Source organism: Natator depressus, chromosome 2 (genome assembly GCF_965152275.1).
Source record: "Natator depressus isolate rNatDep1 chromosome 2, rNatDep2.hap1, whole genome shotgun sequence".
Lineage (NCBI taxonomy): Eukaryota > Metazoa > Chordata > Testudines > Cheloniidae > Natator > Natator depressus.
In genome coordinates, this window is record NC_134235.1 from 42331406 (window position 1) to 42349760 (window position 18355).

Consider the following 18355-nt stretch of genomic DNA (forward strand, 5'->3'; position numbering starts at 1 on the left):
TGCTTGGGAACCTATTCAAAGACAAACGAGGGCTGCGCCCCTAGGAGGCACGCAATGGCTGCGAGCGTCTCTATTTTGGGATGTGGCTCTACCTGCTCACCCTCCCTCCCCACGTGGTGCAGGTAAGAGACACCTGACTGAACCCGCCCATTGGCTCCTTCAAACAAGGACGTGGCAGCAGGAGGGGAGGAGGCAACGGCCAGGGGTAGGTAGTAGCCGCAGCAGCTGGAGGTGATGGCAGGGGTAGCAATTAGCAGAGTGGGAGGAAGCAACAGTAAAAGGGTGAAACGGCAGGAGCAGGAAGGGGGGGAGGGAGATAAAGAGGCGGGAATACCAAACCGGGGTTGAGGGGGCAGCTGCCGGAAGAATGAAAAACAGAGGGGGCCCAGGAGAAGGAGGAGGCGACAGAAGGAGTAGCAAAAACTGGGGGATACGAGGGTGAGAGGCAGTAGGAGACAGGGGAGCCAATAGCTCGGAGAAGGGGCAGCCGCAACCCGAAGATTATGGGGCAGGAGGGGAAGGCACTTCCTAGCGAATGACACAGTTGCCTCTATGAGATCAACACGTGCGTCTTCTAGTGCCCAAAGGAGAAAAGGAGGACTTGTGGCACCTTAGAGACTAACAAATTTATTTGAGCATAAGCTTTCGTGAGCTTTTATTTTCCACTGAATGCATCCGACGAAGTGAGCTGTAGCTCACGAAAGCTTATGCTCAAATAAATTTGTTAGTCTCTAAGGTGCCACAAGTCCTCCTTTTCTTTTTGCAAATACAGACTAACACAGCTGCTACTCTGAAACCTGCCCAAAGGAGGGAGCTCAGCTGAGACCTGGCTGCTTCCAGCCCCTCGCTCGCCCTGCAGGGTCGTTGCAATGGCCCTTTCCCCTCCCTGCGGGTGATGTGTAAAACCAAAGAAGGGTGAACAGCGATGACACCACTTGGTGATCACGAGAGTCCCAATGCCGCTCTCCCCTGGGGCTCTGCGAGAGGAGAAGGGAGGGTCTCCTGATTTGTCCTGCAGGGGGAGGGTCAGGGGACATCGCGCTCGCCCGCCCACCCCACTGGAGGGAGAAGAAACTCCAGCGCGCGGCAAATCCACGCGACAGGGAAACCGGCTCTGCCGAAGCTTTGAAGTTCAAAGTTGGAACTGGGGAGCTCGATGGGTCAGAGAAGGGAAGGTGGATTGTGGGGGCGGGGGATGGGGAGCCAGGCTCCTAGGGGAGAGGAAGGAGATGATGAAGAGCCGGCAGGTGAGGTGAGTACAAGGAAAGCCGATCATGTGCAGCAGACGGGTACCCCAGAGAGATATGCGTGTGGGGCTGGGAGCTGAAGGGAGGCGAATGGGTGGGGAGCTGCTGGTGGGTGTGGGAAGGGAGCTCTCATCGGGCCTTGCTGGAACTTGTTCTGTGCAGAAGCAGCAGCGCGCCCTGCCTGCCCACGTTACGAAGCGGGTGATGGGCAGTTCCCCACTGACTCCCTTTTCAGGATCAGAGGAAGGATCCTAGCAGCAAATTCAAGGCAGTGAGCCCAGCCCAGGCCCCCTTACTCGCTCTCTCAGCACCTCCCGATCCCTTTAACCACGTTTTATTCAAGGGTAAGAAGCAGGCAACAATACTGCTGAGAAGGCATCCATCAAATCAGCACTGCGCCCCCCGTGGCAGCACTGCAGCCTGTGGTTCGGGCAGAGACCTGCATCGCTGTGCGGTGACTTCAGTGGCGCGTCTGGCGTCTGTACTAGGGTTGCCAACTTTCTAATTGCATAAAACCAAACACCCTTCCTGCCCCTTCGGGTGAGGGAGAGGGCTTCGGGCTGGGACGGGGTTGGGTGTGTGTGTGGGGGGGGTGAGGACTCCAGCTGGGGGTGCAGGCTCTGGGGTGGGGCTGGGGTTGAGGGGTTGAGTGTGTGGGAGGGGTTGGGGTGTGGACTCTGGGGTGGGGCCAGGGATGAGGGGTTTGGGGTGAAGGAAGGGGCTCCAGGTTAGGGCAGGGCTGTGTGGCAGGGGTGAGGACTCCGTCTGGGGATGCAGGCTCTGGGATGGGACCAGGGATGAGGGGTTTGGGGTGCAGGAGGAGGCTCTGGGCTGGGGTTTAGGGGTTTGGAGTGTGGGAGGGGGTGTGGTCTCTGGCTGGGGGTGTGGACTCTGGGGTGGGGCTGAGGATGAGAGGTTTGGGATGAAGGAAGGATATGAGTCCACCGTGTGCCCTTGTTGCCAAGAAGGCTAACGGCATTTTGGGCTGTATAAGTAGAGGCATTGCCAGCAGATCGAGGGACGTGATCAATCCCCTCTATTAGACATTGGTGAGGCCTCATCTGGAGTACTGTGTCCAGTATTGGGCCCCACACTACAAGAAGGATGTAGAAAAATTGGAAAGAGTCCAGCAGAGGGCAACAAAAATGATTAGCGGACTGGAACACATGATTTATGAGGAGAGGCTGAGGGAATTGGGATTGTTTAGTCTGCAGAAGAATGAGGGGGGATTTGATAGCTGCTTTCAACTACCTGAAAGGGGGTTCCAAAGAGGATGGATCTAGACAATTCTCAGTGGTACCAAATGACAGAACAAGGAGAAATGGTCTCAAGTTGCAGTGGGGGAGGTTTAGGTTGGATATTAGGAAAAACTTTTTCATTAGGAGGGTGGTGAAGCACTGGAATGGGTTACCTAGGGAGGAGGTGTAATCTCCTTCCTTGGAGGGTTTTAAGGTCAGGCTTGACAAAGCCCTGGCTGGGATGATTTAGTTGGGAATTGGTCCTGCTTTGAGCAGGGGGTTGGACTAGATGACCTCCTGAGGTCCCTTCCAACCCTGATATTCTATGAAGGGGCTCCAGGCTGGGCAGGGGGTGGGGAGTGTGGGAGGGAGTGTGGGCTCTGGGGTAGGGCCGGGATGAGGGCTTTGGGGTGCAGGTGGTGGCTGAGGCAGGGGTGTTAGGGGTGTGTAGGCTCCAGGAGGGAGTTTGGGTGCAGGAGGGGACTCCAGGTCAGGACAGGGGGTTCAGGTGTGGGATCCCGGTGGTGGTTTCCGTGGACACCAGGTCCCTGCAGCCCCTAGACGCATGCGTGGCCAGGGAGGGTCCGCGCACTGCCCTCGCGCCCGCAGGTGGTGCCCCTGCAGCTCCAACTGGTCGGACACCTGGCAACTCTAACTGCTGTCCCCACAAACAAGACCTACATTTCATAAAGTGGTTCCAGACCATCAATCAAATCCCTACGGGAGACCCAGCTGCCTTCCCACAGAGACATGTGTGCTGGGCACACTGAAGAGATGCGACTACTGTGAAAGGCCATTTATGAGAAAACTCACTTCCAAATTTTTCGTAATTAGCCATAGCAGATATTTATTTGTCCTTTTTGGGCAACATTCATCCAAGGATCTGAAAGGTCTTTACAATTATTCATTAATTAAATCTTCCTTCCCCATACACACACACACAGGTTTTTTTAAAGAGATCTGCAGAACATTTTAATCAGCACTGAAATGCAGCCATGTTTTTTTTCAAATTGCAGTTGTTACACAACAATATTACACAACAGTTTGGGACAGGAAGTGAAAAATATCCAAATGGAACTAATGGCTGTAGGCAGCTAGTGCCTTTCATACAAGTATCTATAATCACTTAGGTATTATTATACCCATTTTAAAAATATGTAACCTGAGATACCAAGAGATAAAGTTGGAAATTTACACACAACAGTTCCAATGGGCTAAGTCTCAAGCTCTCTGCATATTTGCTCCCTTATGTTCAGGTGCTCAAGTATCAAAAGGGGATAGGGCATGGACAGAGAATGGCTTGTCTGAGGAGCCATGTCCTCAAGTTTGATTCTCATTGTACTAATAAGGCACTAGACTTCAAGGTCCCCTTCCTTGGTAGCCTGATCCAAAGCCTTCTGAAGTCAATGGGGGCCTTTTCACTGACTTCAAGGGCTCTTAGGCCTGGTCTACACCTTAACCATAGGTTGACCTAACTACCTTGCTCAGTGGTGTGAAAAATTCAAACCCAAGAGAGATGTGGGTAGGCTGACGTAGGCTCCATTAAAACAAAGCTAGGTGGATGGAAGAATTCAACCTAGCTAAAGCCTCTAGAGAGGGTGGATTTCCTTGAGTGATGGATAACCCCCTTTCATCACTGTAGCAATTGTCTACACAGCTGTGCCACTGCAGCACTTGTAGTATAGACATCCACAAAGGGACATAGGCATTGCAATGCCTAACTTTTTGGTGCCTAGAAAATAATTGAAACAACAATGGGATCTGCAAACCCAGTGTTAGACACATCTAGGCTCCCTATACAATGCATGGGGAAAGACAGACACCTAAGAATAGGACCAACAAAAGCTGGCATGCTGGGCAGGAAGCCACCTAAGCTTGCCAGTGGGAGATGCAGACCACAGGGATGTATCTTAAATCCCGCCCCTCAAGAGTTAGGAACATAAATCTGGGCTGTAGAGGGAGGCACATATCTCTGCTTGTGATCCACAGCCAGAAGCCTCTCTCCTGGAGTCAGGAGGCTTAGGTGTCCAAGTTATTTCTTGCAAGAAATGCTGGATGAGGAGGAGATGATGGTGGTGTCTCCCTCTCTTAATACTTTTAGCCCACTGGTTAGAAGGCTCATCCCAGATGTGGAAAACCTGATCCAATTCTGTGCTCTCTGCCTGAAGGTGGAGAACAGTTTTAAACAGCAGTTTCCCATCTCGCAAGATAGTGCCCTAACCACTGGGCAACATAGTCATTCTCACCTCATGATTAAAAACAGCAATACTGGGTCAGATCAGTCTGCCCCAGTTTCCTGACTCCTGACAGTAGCCAATACCATAGGCCTCAGAGGGAATGAACAAAACAGGAAAATTGAGTGATTCATCCATTCTCTGTAGTCCAGTCCCAGCATCTGGCAGTCAGAGGCTTAGCCATCTTGGTTAACAGCCATTGATAGACCTATTCTCCATGAATTTACCTAATTCTTTTTTGAAGCTAGTTATACTTCTGGTGCTCTGAACATCCTCTTGTAATGAGTTCCACAGGCTGACTGTGCATTGTGTGAAGAAGTACTTCCTTATGTTTGTTTTAAACCTGATGCCTATTAATTTCATAAGCGACCTCTGTTTCCTCTGTTACATGAAGGGGCTAAAAACATTTCCTTATTCACTTTCTCTACAACATTCATGATTTTATAGACCTCTATCATATCCCCCCTCGTCTCTTTTCCAAACTGAACAGTCCCAGTCTTTTTAATCTCTCCTCATATGGAAGCTGTTCCATACACCTAATCATTTCTGTCACCATTCTCTGTACCTTTTCCAATTCTAATATATATTTTTTTGTAGGGCTGTCGATTAATCACAATTAATTCATGCGATTAACTCAAAAAAATTTATCGCAATTAATCGCAGTTTTAACTGCACTGTTAAACAAGAGAATACCAATTGAAATTTATGAAATATTTTGGAAGTTTTTCTACATTTTCATATATATCTTGTAGTCTGTGTTGTAACTGAAATCAAAGTATATATTTTGATTACAAATATTTGCACTGTAAAAATGATAAAGAGAAGAAATAGTATTTTTCAATTTACCTCATACAAGTACTGTAGTGCAATCTTTTTTTCCTGAAAGTGCAACTTACAAAAGTAGATTTTTTTTTGTTACATAACTGCACTCAAAAACAAAATAATGTAAAACTTCAGAGCCTACAAGTCCACTCAGTCCTACTTCTTGTTCAGCCAATCGCTCAAACAAGTTTGTTTACATTTACAGGAGGTAATGCTGTCCTCTTCTTATTTACAATGTCACCAGAAAGTGAGAACAGGCATTGCATGGCACTTTTGTAGCCAGCACTCCAAGGTATTTACATGCCAGGTATGCTAAACAATCTTATGTCCCTTCATGCTTCAGCCACCATTCCAGAGGACATATATTTCAGTTCCTTCAGAACTCTTGGGTGAAAACCACCTTGTCCTGGTGACTCTTTATCAATTTGTTCTAAAACCTCCTTTACTGACACCTTGGTCTAGGACAATGCCTCAGATTTGTCACCTAAGAAATGACTCAGATGTGGAATCTCCCTTCCATGGTATGCAGTGAAGAGTAAAAAATTCATTCAGCTTCTCCACAATGGCCTTGTCTTCCTTGAATGTTCCTTCAGCACTTTGTTTGGCAGGCTTCCTGCTTCTGATCTACTTAAAAAAATGTGCTTTTGTTTTTGTGTCTTTTGCTAGTTGTTCTTCACATTCTTCTTTAACCTAATTGTACGTTTACACTTGACTTGCCAGAGTTTATGCTCCTTTCTATTTTCCTCAGTAGGATTTGACTTCCAGTTTTAAAAAGATTCCTTTTTGCTTTTAACCATCTCATGTACTCTGTTGTTTAGCCATGGCGGCATACTTTTTGGTCCTCTTGCTTTTTTTTATTTGGGGTATATATTTAATTTGAGCCTCTATTATGGTGTTTTTAAAAAGTTTCCATGCAGCTTGCAGGCATTTCACTGTTGTGACTGTTCCATTTAATTTCTGTTTAATTAGTTTCCTCATTTTTGTATAGTTCCCCTTTTTGAAGTTAAATGCTAGTGTGGTGGGTTTATTTGGTATTCCCCCCTCATCTGCACAAGGATGTTAAATTATATACATTACAGTTGTTATCACTGAGTGGTTCAGCTATATTCACCTCTTGGACCAGATCCTGTGCGACACTTGGGGACTAAATCAAGAATTGCCTCTCCCCTTGTGGGAGATTAGCTGCTCCAAAAAGCAGTCATTAACGGTGTATTTAAACTTTATCTCTGCATCCTGTCTTGAGGTGACATGTACCCAGTCAATATGGGAATAGTTGAAATCCCTCATTGTTACTCAGTTTTCTATTTTCATAATCACCATCATCATCCTGTTCAGATGGTCGGTAGTATATCCCTACTGCTATACTCTTCTTATTCAAGCATTCAATTTCTGTCCATAGAGATTGTATGGTATAGTTCGATTAATTTAAGATTTTTACGATATTTGACATTGCTTTCTTTCACACATGGTGCCATTCCCCCCACCAGCGTGACTGAGTCTGTCATTCCTATGTATTTTGTACCCTGCTATTACCATGTCCCATTGATTATCATCGCTCCACCAAATTTCTGTGATGCTTATTATATCAATATCCTCATTTAATGTCAGGCACTCAAGTTCATCCATCTCAATATTTAGATGTCTAGCATTTGTATGCAAGCAGTTATAAAATTTGTCACTTTTTAGCTATCTGCCTTTATGTGACGTAATTGAATGGGACTCTTTTTCATTTGACTGTTTCTCTTCAGCTCTTACCTGTACTTTAACTTGTCCTCACCGCTTTACTAGGATATAGAAAATTCCTGTTAATAAATCCTCCTCTAAGGGATGTCTCTGTCTGAATCGTGTGCTCATGGGCAGCAGGTGGAGCCCCCCTTCGGGGAGGCTAGCCTTGGCTCTGCCCCCCCCTCGTCCGTAGGAGCCCTGAGCCGGTTGGAGCCCCGAGACCCCCTTTCTTCCCCACAGTCAGAGCCCCTCCCCGCCCCCCAGCGGCTGGAGGAGCCCCGAGCCAGCCGAAGCCTTCTCCCCCCCATGGCCAGAACCCCAAGACCCCCCCTCAGCTGGAGGGCCCCCCACCTGCCTGGAGGAGCCCCCAACTGGTCAAAGCCCCGAGCCCCCCTGCCCAGAGCCCTGGGCCAGTTGCTGCCGCACTTCCCCTCCCTTCCCCAGACCTCAAGCCACCTGGAGAAAAGTGTGCATCCCTCAAAGCTCCTCTGGAAGAAGCTTTGCTATGCCCCAGCAGGTTCCCGGGCGGCTGAGGAGGCCGTATGTGCTACTCACCTTCTTTCCGGGTTCATCAGTAATCTCCCTGGAGTCCAGGGTGATTACTGATGAACTCAGGAAGCTGAATAGCACATACTGCCTCCTCAGCTGCTCCGGAACCTGCATGGGGCATAATAAATCAAAAACTTCACCCCAAACCCAGCAACCGGGGTTCTGGCAGCAGCACCAAGGGAGGCTCAGCCTCCAGCCTATTATACCCACTGCCCATGTGTGCTTCTCTGCACCTATCATCTTTCCCCCAGTGCTTAGTTTCAAACTCCTCTACCTTTTTAGTTGTACATGCCAGCAATCTGGTTCCATTGCGGTTTAGGTAAAGCGTATCCTTCTTTTGTGTACTCCTCCTTTCCCAAAAGATTCCCCAGTTCCTAATAAGTCTAAATCCCTCCTCCAAACACCATAGTCTCATCCACGCATGGAAACCCTGCAGTTCTGCCTGTCTACATTGGCCCTAGCATCCATTCAGAGGATGTTTCTATAGAGGTCCTGGACTTTAATCTCTTACCTAGCAGCCTGAATTTGACCTTCAGGACCTCCCTCCTGCCTTTCCCTATGTTACTGATACCTACATGTACCATGACCTCCAGCTCTTTCCCATCACTGCCCATAAGTCTGTCTAGATATCTTGAGGTATCCACAACCTATGCATCCAGCAGGTAAATCACAATGTGGTTCTCCCAGTCATCACAAACTCCACTGAATGCATCCGATGAAGTGAGCTGTAGCTCACGAAAGCTTATGCTCAAATAAATTGGTTAGTCTCTAAGGTGCCGCTAGTACTCCTTTTCTTTTTTCAAATATCTGTATTTCTAATAATCAAGTCCCCCACTACTATTACCTGTCTCTTAATAACATGAGTCCCCCTCCCCCAGAGAGGTTTCCTAGTGTGAGACGATACCATGACAACATCTGGAAGGAGAATCCTAACTATGGGATCATTCCCCTCTGCTCCAGTTCAGTGGTCTCCCTCACCTTAAATGAACCCCCCTATGAAATTCTATGGTGATGAACACAATATAAATACAGCTGATGGACCCCGGCCCGCTACATGGCATGAACGCAACCAGCACATTTTCGCCGCCACTACAGGTCTGCCCCGCGTCAGGGAGCCCGGGGCTCGCCGCTCGAGGCGTTGCTTTCCTCTATCACCTGCTGCTGCGCGCTGGGCCCCCGTCTACACTAGACAGTGACTCAGGGTGTCCTATGCCATTGGGGGGGTCGGGCTATGTGGGGCCCAAGGCCTCCCCCTGTGGTCTGGGAAGCAGGAGCTGTGGCGGGAGGGCACTTTTGGGGGCCCCACAGGCCCAGAGGAGTAGCGGGGGGCCTGGAGCGGCCCGCTCCGCTTCCCTCACTCCGGTCCCAGCCGTGCCGCTTGGGGGAGAGGGCTTGAAGGAAGGGATTCCCCCCCCCCCATTCACCGGCGGGAAGCGAAGCATCCCAGCCCCCCGCTCTACTCCACCAGCTCCCAGCCGCGGCGCTCCGCTTCCCGCCGCCGGTGAGTGCGGGCGGTGGGGCGGCCGGCATTCCTTCCTCAACCCCCCCGCCCTCACCGGCGGCGGGAAGCGGAGCGCCACGGCTGGGAGCTGGTGGAGTAGAGCGGGGGGCTGGGATGCTCCGCTTCCCGCCGCTGCCGGTGAGCGCGGGGTCGCTGGGGGGGGGGGGGGGAGGTGGAATGGGGGCGGGCTGCTGGCGGAGCAGGGAAACAGGTGGGGCGGAGGGAGTTGTCCGGGGCCCCACACCCCCTTAGGGACGGCCCTGCCCAGACGGCTCTGGGCGCAGCCCGCGGGGGGGGGGGCACCGGGGCTGGTGCTGCCGCGTAGGCAGCACACAGCTGCCTAGGGCACCATGAAATTTGGGGCAATTTGGTGCCCCAAATTTCATGGTGCCCTAGGCAGCTGCGCGTGCCTAGGGACGCTCCTGCGCCGACTCTGCCCGCGCGTTCCTTCCTTCAGCGACGCGCAGCGATCCACGCACTCACTCGGCCTCAGCCGCGGTAGCGTGCGCATGCGCGCTCCAGGGAGCCCCCCTCCGGGGAGGGGCAGGAGGGCGCAGGCGCCGCCAGCGACCCTGGAAGCGCTTGCGTTCACCCGGAAGTGCTTCTGCTGCTGCTGAGCAAAGATGGCGGCGGACACCGCAACGGAGCTGCTGTTTTTAGACACTTTCAAGCACCAGAGTGCGGAGGTACTGGGCGGGCGGGGCTTGCGGAGCCACACCTGCCCTCAGAGAAAGAGAGAGGGAGGCAGAGAGATCCTCCCTTCTCCCCTTGGGCTGGCCCGCTGAAGAGCGTGGGGACTCTGGCTGGAGCGGGCTGGGGGTGGGGGTAGGATTCGTGGGAGAGCGCAGGCGGGGGCGAGCCAAGGGGTGGGCTGTAGAGGGGCAGGGACAAGGACTGGGCGGGTGACGCTGCCTGTTCCAGATCCGGGTAGGGGGGCCATCAAGGCATAAGCATGCAGAGGAGACACCCCCAGTGCCCTCGTATCACACCGTGAAGCCCCGGCCTGGTCAGATGCTTGATGCGTTGTAGCTACAACAGGTGAATATTTCTTGCCCCATAAGCTTTAGCAAGGCTTGTGTGGCTTGTCGTGCAGGTGACAGGCAGTGTAGAAATGGGGTGGGTGTTAATGAGGAGGTAGCAGAGTAAGAAAAGAAGAATCGATAGGGGAGGAAGTTGAAGGGGTGGGTGATGGGGAAATGGGAGAGGAATTATAAAAGGAACAGTTTGATAAAGTTATGAGAGTGAGGATGAGAGGAGAAGTCAGGAGCAAAAGTGCTTTTCTGGAGCCTATGGTGCATCTCTTCCTTACAGCAGTTAATGAGGAGATGGGGAATATTCATTTAGGCTCATATGTCCTGTGTGTCCCATTGCATAGTAGGCATAGTGTGGATGTACCAAGCTCCCAGTCTCAGAGGGTAACCCTAGAGACAGAAGCTCAGTGTTGCAAAGATACTTTTCAAAAAGAAAAGGAGTACTTGTGGCACCTTAGAGACTAACCAATTTATTTGAGCATGAGCTTTCGTGAGCTACAGCTCACTTTCCACAGTATGCATCCGATGAAGTGAGCTGTAGCTCACGAAAGCTCATGCTCAAATAAATTGGTTAGTCTCTAAGGCGCCACAAGTACTCCTTTTCTTTTTGCGAATACAGACTAACATGGCTGCTACTCTGAAAAAAGATACTTTTGTTGTAGCGGAGAATTTTGTCAGTGATTGTGTCACCTGATGTGGTGACACTTTGTGTGGGAGAGATGTATCTTTAAGCAAGCATGATGTTAAAAGTGAAATTGTCAAAAGTGGATCTGCAGGAAGTCACTGAGGCTGAGAATTTAACTAGATTCAAAAGAGATTGGACATTTGTATGGCTGTCACCTTGGTCTTAAAATAAAAGTGTTTAGTGTTTTCACAGTGGAAAGAGATAAATAGCAGAGTTCCCCAAGGATCTGTACTGGGACCAGTGCTGTTCAATATATTCATAAATGATCTGGGAAAAGGAGTAAACAGTGAGGTGGTGAGTTTGCAGATGATACAAAATTACTTAGCATGGATAAGTCCAGTGCAGACTGTGAACAGTTACGAATGGATCTCACAAAACTGCGTGACTGGGCAACAAAGTGGCAGGGATGGTGTCCCAAGGCTCTGTTTGCCAGATGCTGAAATGGGTGATGGGATGAATCGCTTGATGATGACCTGTTCTGTTTATTCCCTTTGACGCATCTGGCATTGACCACTGCCGGAAGATGGGATACTGGGATAGATGGACCTTTGGTCTGACCCAGTATGGCCCGTCGTATGTTCTAGATGAAATTCAGTGTTGATAAATGTAAAGTAATGCACATTGGAAAACATAGTTCTAAATATATGTACCAAATGATGGGGTCTAAATTTGCTGTTACCACTCAAAGATATCTTGGTGTCACAGTGGATAGTTCTCGGAAAACATCTGCTCAATGTGTGGTGGCAGTTAAAAAAGCTAACAGAATGTTAGGAACCTTTGGGAAAGGGGTAGATAGTAAGACAGAAAATATAATGTCTTTTTATATAAATCAGTGGTATGCTAACATATTGAATACTGCTTGCAGTTCTTGTTAGCCCATTTAAAAATATATTAGAATTGGAAAAAGTACAGAGAAGGGCAACAAAAATGATTAAGGGTATGGAACAGCTTCCATATGAGGAGAGATTAAAAAGACTGGGACTGTTTGTCTTAGAAAAGAGACGACTAAGAGAGGGTATGATCGAGGTCTATAAAATCGTGAATGGTGTGGAGAAAGTGAATAAGGAAGTGCTATTTACTCCTTCATGTAACACATGAACCAGGGGTCACCCAACAAAATCAACAGGCAGCAGGTTTAAAACAAACAAAGAAATGCTTCTTCACACAGTGTGCAATCAACCTGTGGAACGCGTTGCCAGGGGACGTTTTGAAGGCCAAAACTATAAATGGCTTGAAAAACAAATGAGATAAGTTCATGGAGGATACGTCCATCAATGGTTAGTAGCCAGGGAAACAGCGCCATGCTCTGTGTGTCCCTAAACCTCTGATTGCCAGAAGCTGGGACTGGATGACAGGGGATGGATCACTGAATAAATGGCCCTGTTCTGTTTGTTTCTCCCTGAGGCATCTGGCACAGTCTGCTGTCGGAAGACAGGATACTGTGCTAGATGGACCATTAGTCTGATCCGGTATGTGGCCATTCTTACTTAATAGTTTTTGGAAGTGATATTAAAACTTGTTTTAGGGATTAAGCAGGTCTCTAATTATAAGAGATCAGGATGAGACCAGATTACCTCACATCTACCTGCTGTGGGTTCTTACACCTTCCTCTAAAGCATCTGGGACTGGCCACTGTCAGACAAAATCCTGAACTAGGTAGAGATCAAGTTTGATCTGGGGTAGCAATCCCTGTGTTCATAAACCCTTTCCTTTTGTCCATACAGCCAGATAGTTGTGCTTGCAAAAAAATTGTCAAATTTGTTGCGTACAGATGATGGTTTGTCTGGTGCACATGCTTTTGATAATGTGTTGTTAGTTACTCATTGTTATTTATCATTACTGTTAATATTATGGTAGTGCCTAGGGACAATCTTATTGCAATGTAGAAACACACAACAAAAAGCCCATTCTTGTTCTAAAGAGTTTAGAAGCTAAGGAACATGGAACCATGCATTTTCTAGAACACTGAATACATTTGTGGCATGTGTAAATGGTGATTAAAAACCAGGGTGGATAAAAATCAATGATTTAAAAAAAATAAAACAAAATCAGATTTTTTTTTATTTAAATCAGATTTTTTTTGATAAAATGCTTTTTGAGGAAAAAACCTATCTAAAGATATCTTTGAGCTAAAATGTATCTTAATTAAAACTATCTCATCATGGAATAGGGATTATAAATTCTAATTCTATAGTATGAGACAATATATTAATGTAATGTTTAAGAAAAGTTTTGTAAATGAGTTCCAGTAGTTTATGGATTAGAGACCCAATTTTACGGGGTTCCACAGGCTTCTGTATAGATTATTTAGGTTAATCTTTCTATCTACCCAATGGGACTCAGTGCTCAGTCTAGAAGATACCATCAGAGATGTTTAGTTTTGCAGTTCTCAAACTTTGGATTTGTGTCTCCAGAGGTAACATGCTTGCTAACAGCAAAAATGTTTTAAAATAAATAATATATAGAGGTGAGAAATAACAGACCTCAACTTTATTGTCCCTCTGCAAATTTGTGTATACGGTCAGTCCCTTACCTCTCTAAAAGTGCAAAGTTTCAAAAAGTTCAATGAATAGAAGATTGTTGGGGGCAGAATAGATCTGGACAAGGAGAAGAAGTTTGGAACGTAAGAACTTCCATACTGGATCAGACCAAAGCTCTATCTAGCCCAGTATCCTGTCTTCCGACAGTGACCAATGCCAAGTGCCCCAGAGAGAATGAAAAGAACAGATAATCATCACCTGGCACCCATTCCCAGCTTCTGGCAAACAGAGGCTAGGGATACCATCCCTGCCCATCCTGGCTAATAGCCATTGATGGATCTATCCTATTTATCTAGTTCTTTTTTGAACCCTGTTATAGTCTTGCCCTTCACAAAATCCTCTGGCAAAAAGTTCCACAGATCCTTCTTCCTAAATGAGTGAGGAGACTAGAGTAGATCTGCATATTGGAGTTTCTTTCTCTCACATGCACACCGTTTTGATACTTATTTTACTCCATACATTAAATTATAGCTGGAGCACTTGTGATGATTATATTTAAGATTGTCTAAGCCAGAGGTGGGCAAACTAGGGCCCACGGGCCACATCTGGCCCGCAGGACGCTCCTGCCTGGCCCCTTGAGCTCTGGCCCGGGAGGCTAGTCCCCGGCCCCTCCCTGTTGTTCCCCCTCCCCTGCAGCCTCAGCGCGCCGTGCCGCTGGTGCATCGCTCTGGGCAGCGCAGTTGCAGAGACGCGGCCTGACCCGGTGCTCTGGGCATCACGGCTGTAGTGCCACCAGCCACCGGTGCTCCAGGCAGTGGGGTAAGGGGCCACGGGGCGTTGGATAGAGAGCCGGGGAGTTCAGCATGGTGGTCGGGGTGGAGGGGTGGATAGGGGGCAGGGGTTGGATGGGGCAGGGGTCTCGGGGGGGCAGTCAGGAGGGAGGGGGTTGAATGAGGTGGTGGGGGGCAGTCAGGGGACAGAGAGCGGGGGGGGGGGTGGATGGGGCCGGAGTCCCGGCGGGGCCATCAGGGGACGGGGGGTTGGGATGGGGGAGGAGTCCTGGAGGAGCTGTCGGGGGTGAGAAGCGGTGGGGTCGGATAGGAGGCGGGGGCCGGGCCACGCCTGGCTGTCTGGGGAGACACAGCCTCCCCTAACCGGCCCTCCATACAATTTTGGAAACCCAATGTGGCCCTCAGGCCAAAATGTTTGCCCGCCCCTGGTCTAAGCACTTCCATTTTAAGACCAAGGGTGAGATCTCAAATCTTGATTTAAAACTTCAAGTGACAGGATTCACCATTTACTTTAGTTCAAACCAGCAAGTAACCCATGCCCCAGGCTGCAGAGGAAAGCAAAAAACCCCCAGAGCCTCTGCCTGTCTGACTTGGGAGAAAATTCCTTCCTGACCCCAAATATAGTGATCACTTAGACCCTGAATATGTGGACAAGACACACCAGCCAGACACCTGGGAAGAATTCTCTGTTGTAATTCAGAACCCATCTCATCTGTTGTCCCATCTCTGGCTGTTGGAGATATTTGCTAATAGCCTTCCTGGTTGGCCCATATGCTGTTGTAGGCAATCTCATCATACCGTCTCCTCCATAAATGTATCAAGCTAAGTTTTTTGCCCCCACTACTCCCTTTGGAAGGGTGTTCCAGAACATCACTCCTCTGATAGTTAGAAACCTTCACCTAATTTCAGGCCTAAGCTTATTTATTTCCAGTTTATGTCCATTTGTTCTTGTGCCAACATTGGCCATTAAGTTAAATAACTCCTTTCCTTCCCTTCCCTGGAGTTTATCCCTCTGATGTATTTATAGAGTGCAGTCATATCATCCTTCAGCCTTCGTTTTGTCATGCTAAACAAGCCAAACTCCTTAAGTCTCGTCTTGTAAAGTAGGTTCTGCATTCCTCTGATCATCTTAGAAGCCCTTCTCTGCATCTGTTCCAGTTTGAATTAATCTTTTCTTAAATGTGGGAAACCAGAATTGCAGACACTGTGTTCCAGATGAGGTCTCATCAGTGCCTTGTAGAATGGTAACAACACTTCCCTATCTTTACTGGAAATACGTTCCCTGATGCATCCTAGGACTGCCTTAGCCTTTTTCGCAGCTGCATCACATTGGCAGCTCACAATCATCCTGCGACTGACCAATACACCCAGATCCTTCTCCTCCTCTGTCATGTCCTCCAACTGATAAGTCTTCAGCTTATAGCAAAAATTATTATTGTTTGGCCCTAAGTGTGTGACCTTGCACTTTGCACTGTCATCTTAGTGCACCATTGTTTGTTAGTGTGGACTTTGTTAAAACAGCTCAGAAAAATCATTCTTGTATCTAAAATAGTTCTTAAAAACCATTTTAACAATATGAGCTCCCTCTTCCCCATTAATGATACAGTTGTGTTTGTCTGAAAATGTTTTATAAACAGTTTCCAAATACAGTAGTGTCTGCAGTGTAGATAGGGCCCTAGTAGTAAGACATTTAGTTAAATGTTCATAATCATTTAATCCTTGGCTTTTCTGCTAAGACTTCCAACAAGGAATTCAATTATAGTGGTGGTTTTGTGCAGTGTGGTTGTTCTGCAGAATCTTGAATGAAGCTATGAATTCATTTCACATTGATTACTGGAAAGTCAGCAGATACTAATGACCAGAGTTTGATTTGAACAGATGACATAATCATGAAAGATTTTGTATCCCATAAGCAGTCTCATTAGCTATCTAGTTTCCCTTTGTTCCTGTTTTCTTAAAATCTTTTAACTGCAGTTCCACTTTTTAGAGTGTGTTGATAGGCAATTAATATATTGGCAGGCTAGTGGATATATAGTATTAAGTTGTTCTAATGAGAAATGTGATCATGAGCTTCAGGGAAAGTAACTGCTCATGTGTAAGAAACACAATTTAATTCCTTGCCCATTGTCTGATATTTACGGATAAATATATTTTTCCTGTTTTATAAATGTGTCTCATGAGGATATATACAGTTTAGTGAAAGGAGACTTTCAATTATCAGTGTCTGTGGTTTGCTGAGGCAGTGTTTTTTACTTTGGTAAACTCTGATTATTTTTCAGTTTCTAATACATTGGAAGCCATCACAGCTCTGTTTTTGTTTATATCTTTCTTTGTGCAAACATTCCTCTGTTCTGGTGTCTGAATGGCCTGAAAGATCTCTGCCATCCCTGACTTATATGATGTCAGCAGAAATGTCAGGAGTGCCTGAAAGTTTTCAAAAGCTGCTGCAGAGGTAGAAAAGTCAGCACCAAATAGTATCTTTGCGTTGCTCTCACAAAATTCTGGCTGTAGTCTTTAATCTCTCCAACAGTGTGAGCTGCTCTTAAAAAAAAAAAAAAAAAAAAAAAAAAAATTACCTTCTGATATTTAAAATTGGAGCACATCTTATTTCTTATACCATAATAAACTTGGCAGTGTTTAAAGGGGCACTGTCCACTTGAAAATTAGTGAATTTTGAAAGTAGCTTAAGTTCCTCTGCCAATTTTTGTGTTTACTATCATTTTCAAAATGTTTCTCCTCCTTGTTGCTGTTTGAAAGGTCCTCACAAATAAAAAGGGAAATAATTCCGGAGGGGAAACAATGAAACTTTCAAATGTACAAACTGAAAAAAAAAAGATTTTCTCAACCCTTTCAATTACATTAATCTTAGGTATTGTCACAATAATAAGTTAAAGAAATTATCAGGATTGACATTTTTAAATTGGTGCTTTTTTAAATAGAGGGTACATAAATAGGTTGGAATGTAAAATAAAAACAATATAGTATTTTTCAAGCTTTATAACTTTTGTTTACTCTTTGTTTTTAGCAAAGTACCAATATAGATGTAGTTCGTTTTCCATGTGTGGTTTACATAAATGAAGTACGTGTCATTCCTCCAGGAGTAAAAGCTCACACAAGTTTGCCTGACAATAGAGCTTATGGGTAAGTCCTAAAATATTCAGATGCACATTCCTTGCATTTTGTTTGGGACTTGTGAATCACAGTAAAAACTGCAATGTAGGAAGGTAGCCTGTGCTTTATGTATTCACTGAATATGCAATATATATATATTTAGTATTTTCTTTCAGGTTTTAAACAATAATATGTTAGAGATTTCAGGTCTTATTTGTTTTGGTTAAGGGAAGCCTGACAGGATTAATTTTTCCCTCTGTTCTATCAACAGAGAGACATCCCCACATACATTTCAGTTAGACCTGTTTTTCAACAATGTCAGCAAGCCAAGTGCCCCTGTTTTTGACAGGCTGGGAAGGTAAGAATTTGCGAATTCATGTGCTTCATACATTCAAGAGTTTTTCTATAGAAGAATGTGCTGCATTTCCTGGTGTGTAGAAATGAGAAATTCAACACAGTATTGTTAAATCTCCAAAGGAGTTTATTTTTTAAAATAAAGGTTTAGGGTCTGATAGTGATTAGTGGCCATAATACTTACTTCATTGAGTAGCCCTGTTCTCTGTAATAGGACTACTCAAGTTAATAAGTATTATGGTCCGTAATAAGTGTTTGTAGGATTGGACCCTTACTTGTATACACTGTTAATAACAGAAGTTCACACTTTTGTGTTTGCAAGCATTTTTTGCTCCACCATGACCCGACCCTGTTTGTGGATGTGCTTAAGATTTCTGTGGGGGGAGATGGCTCTGTAGAAAAGATAGTACAGCTTTAGAATTTCTCTATTCCTGAAAATCTGTGAGACTAGGTGATACATGTACATCCAGTCCTGCCTATCTGTGCTTCCATATTTGCCTCTCTCTCTCTACTCTTTCCCTAGCATGAACCCTAGTTGCCCCCCTCTTCATTCATTGTGTAAGGGGAGAGAGGTCTATGCTTGAAGG

General features: G+C 46.6%; 1 protein-coding gene across 3 annotated transcripts in view; it reads left to right on the forward strand.

Moving 5' to 3' along the window:
* Window positions 1-9749: 9749 nt before the first annotated feature.
* VIRMA (vir like m6A methyltransferase associated) overlaps window positions 9750-18355 on the forward strand; it is a 39855-nt gene continuing 31249 nt past the window's right edge. For 2 of the 3 annotated variants that reach the window (XM_074944087.1, XM_074944086.1), the window contains exons 1-3: window positions 9751-10002; window positions 17329-17444; window positions 17686-17772. In XM_074944087.1, the coding sequence (XP_074800188.1) occupies window positions 9940-10002; window positions 17329-17444; window positions 17686-17772 (266 nt within the window). In that variant the 5' untranslated portion in view covers window positions 9751-9939. Of the gene's footprint in view, window positions 10003-17328; window positions 17445-17685; window positions 17773-18355 lie in introns of all 3 variants that reach the window. The other variant, XM_074944088.1, reaches the window with a different exon arrangement.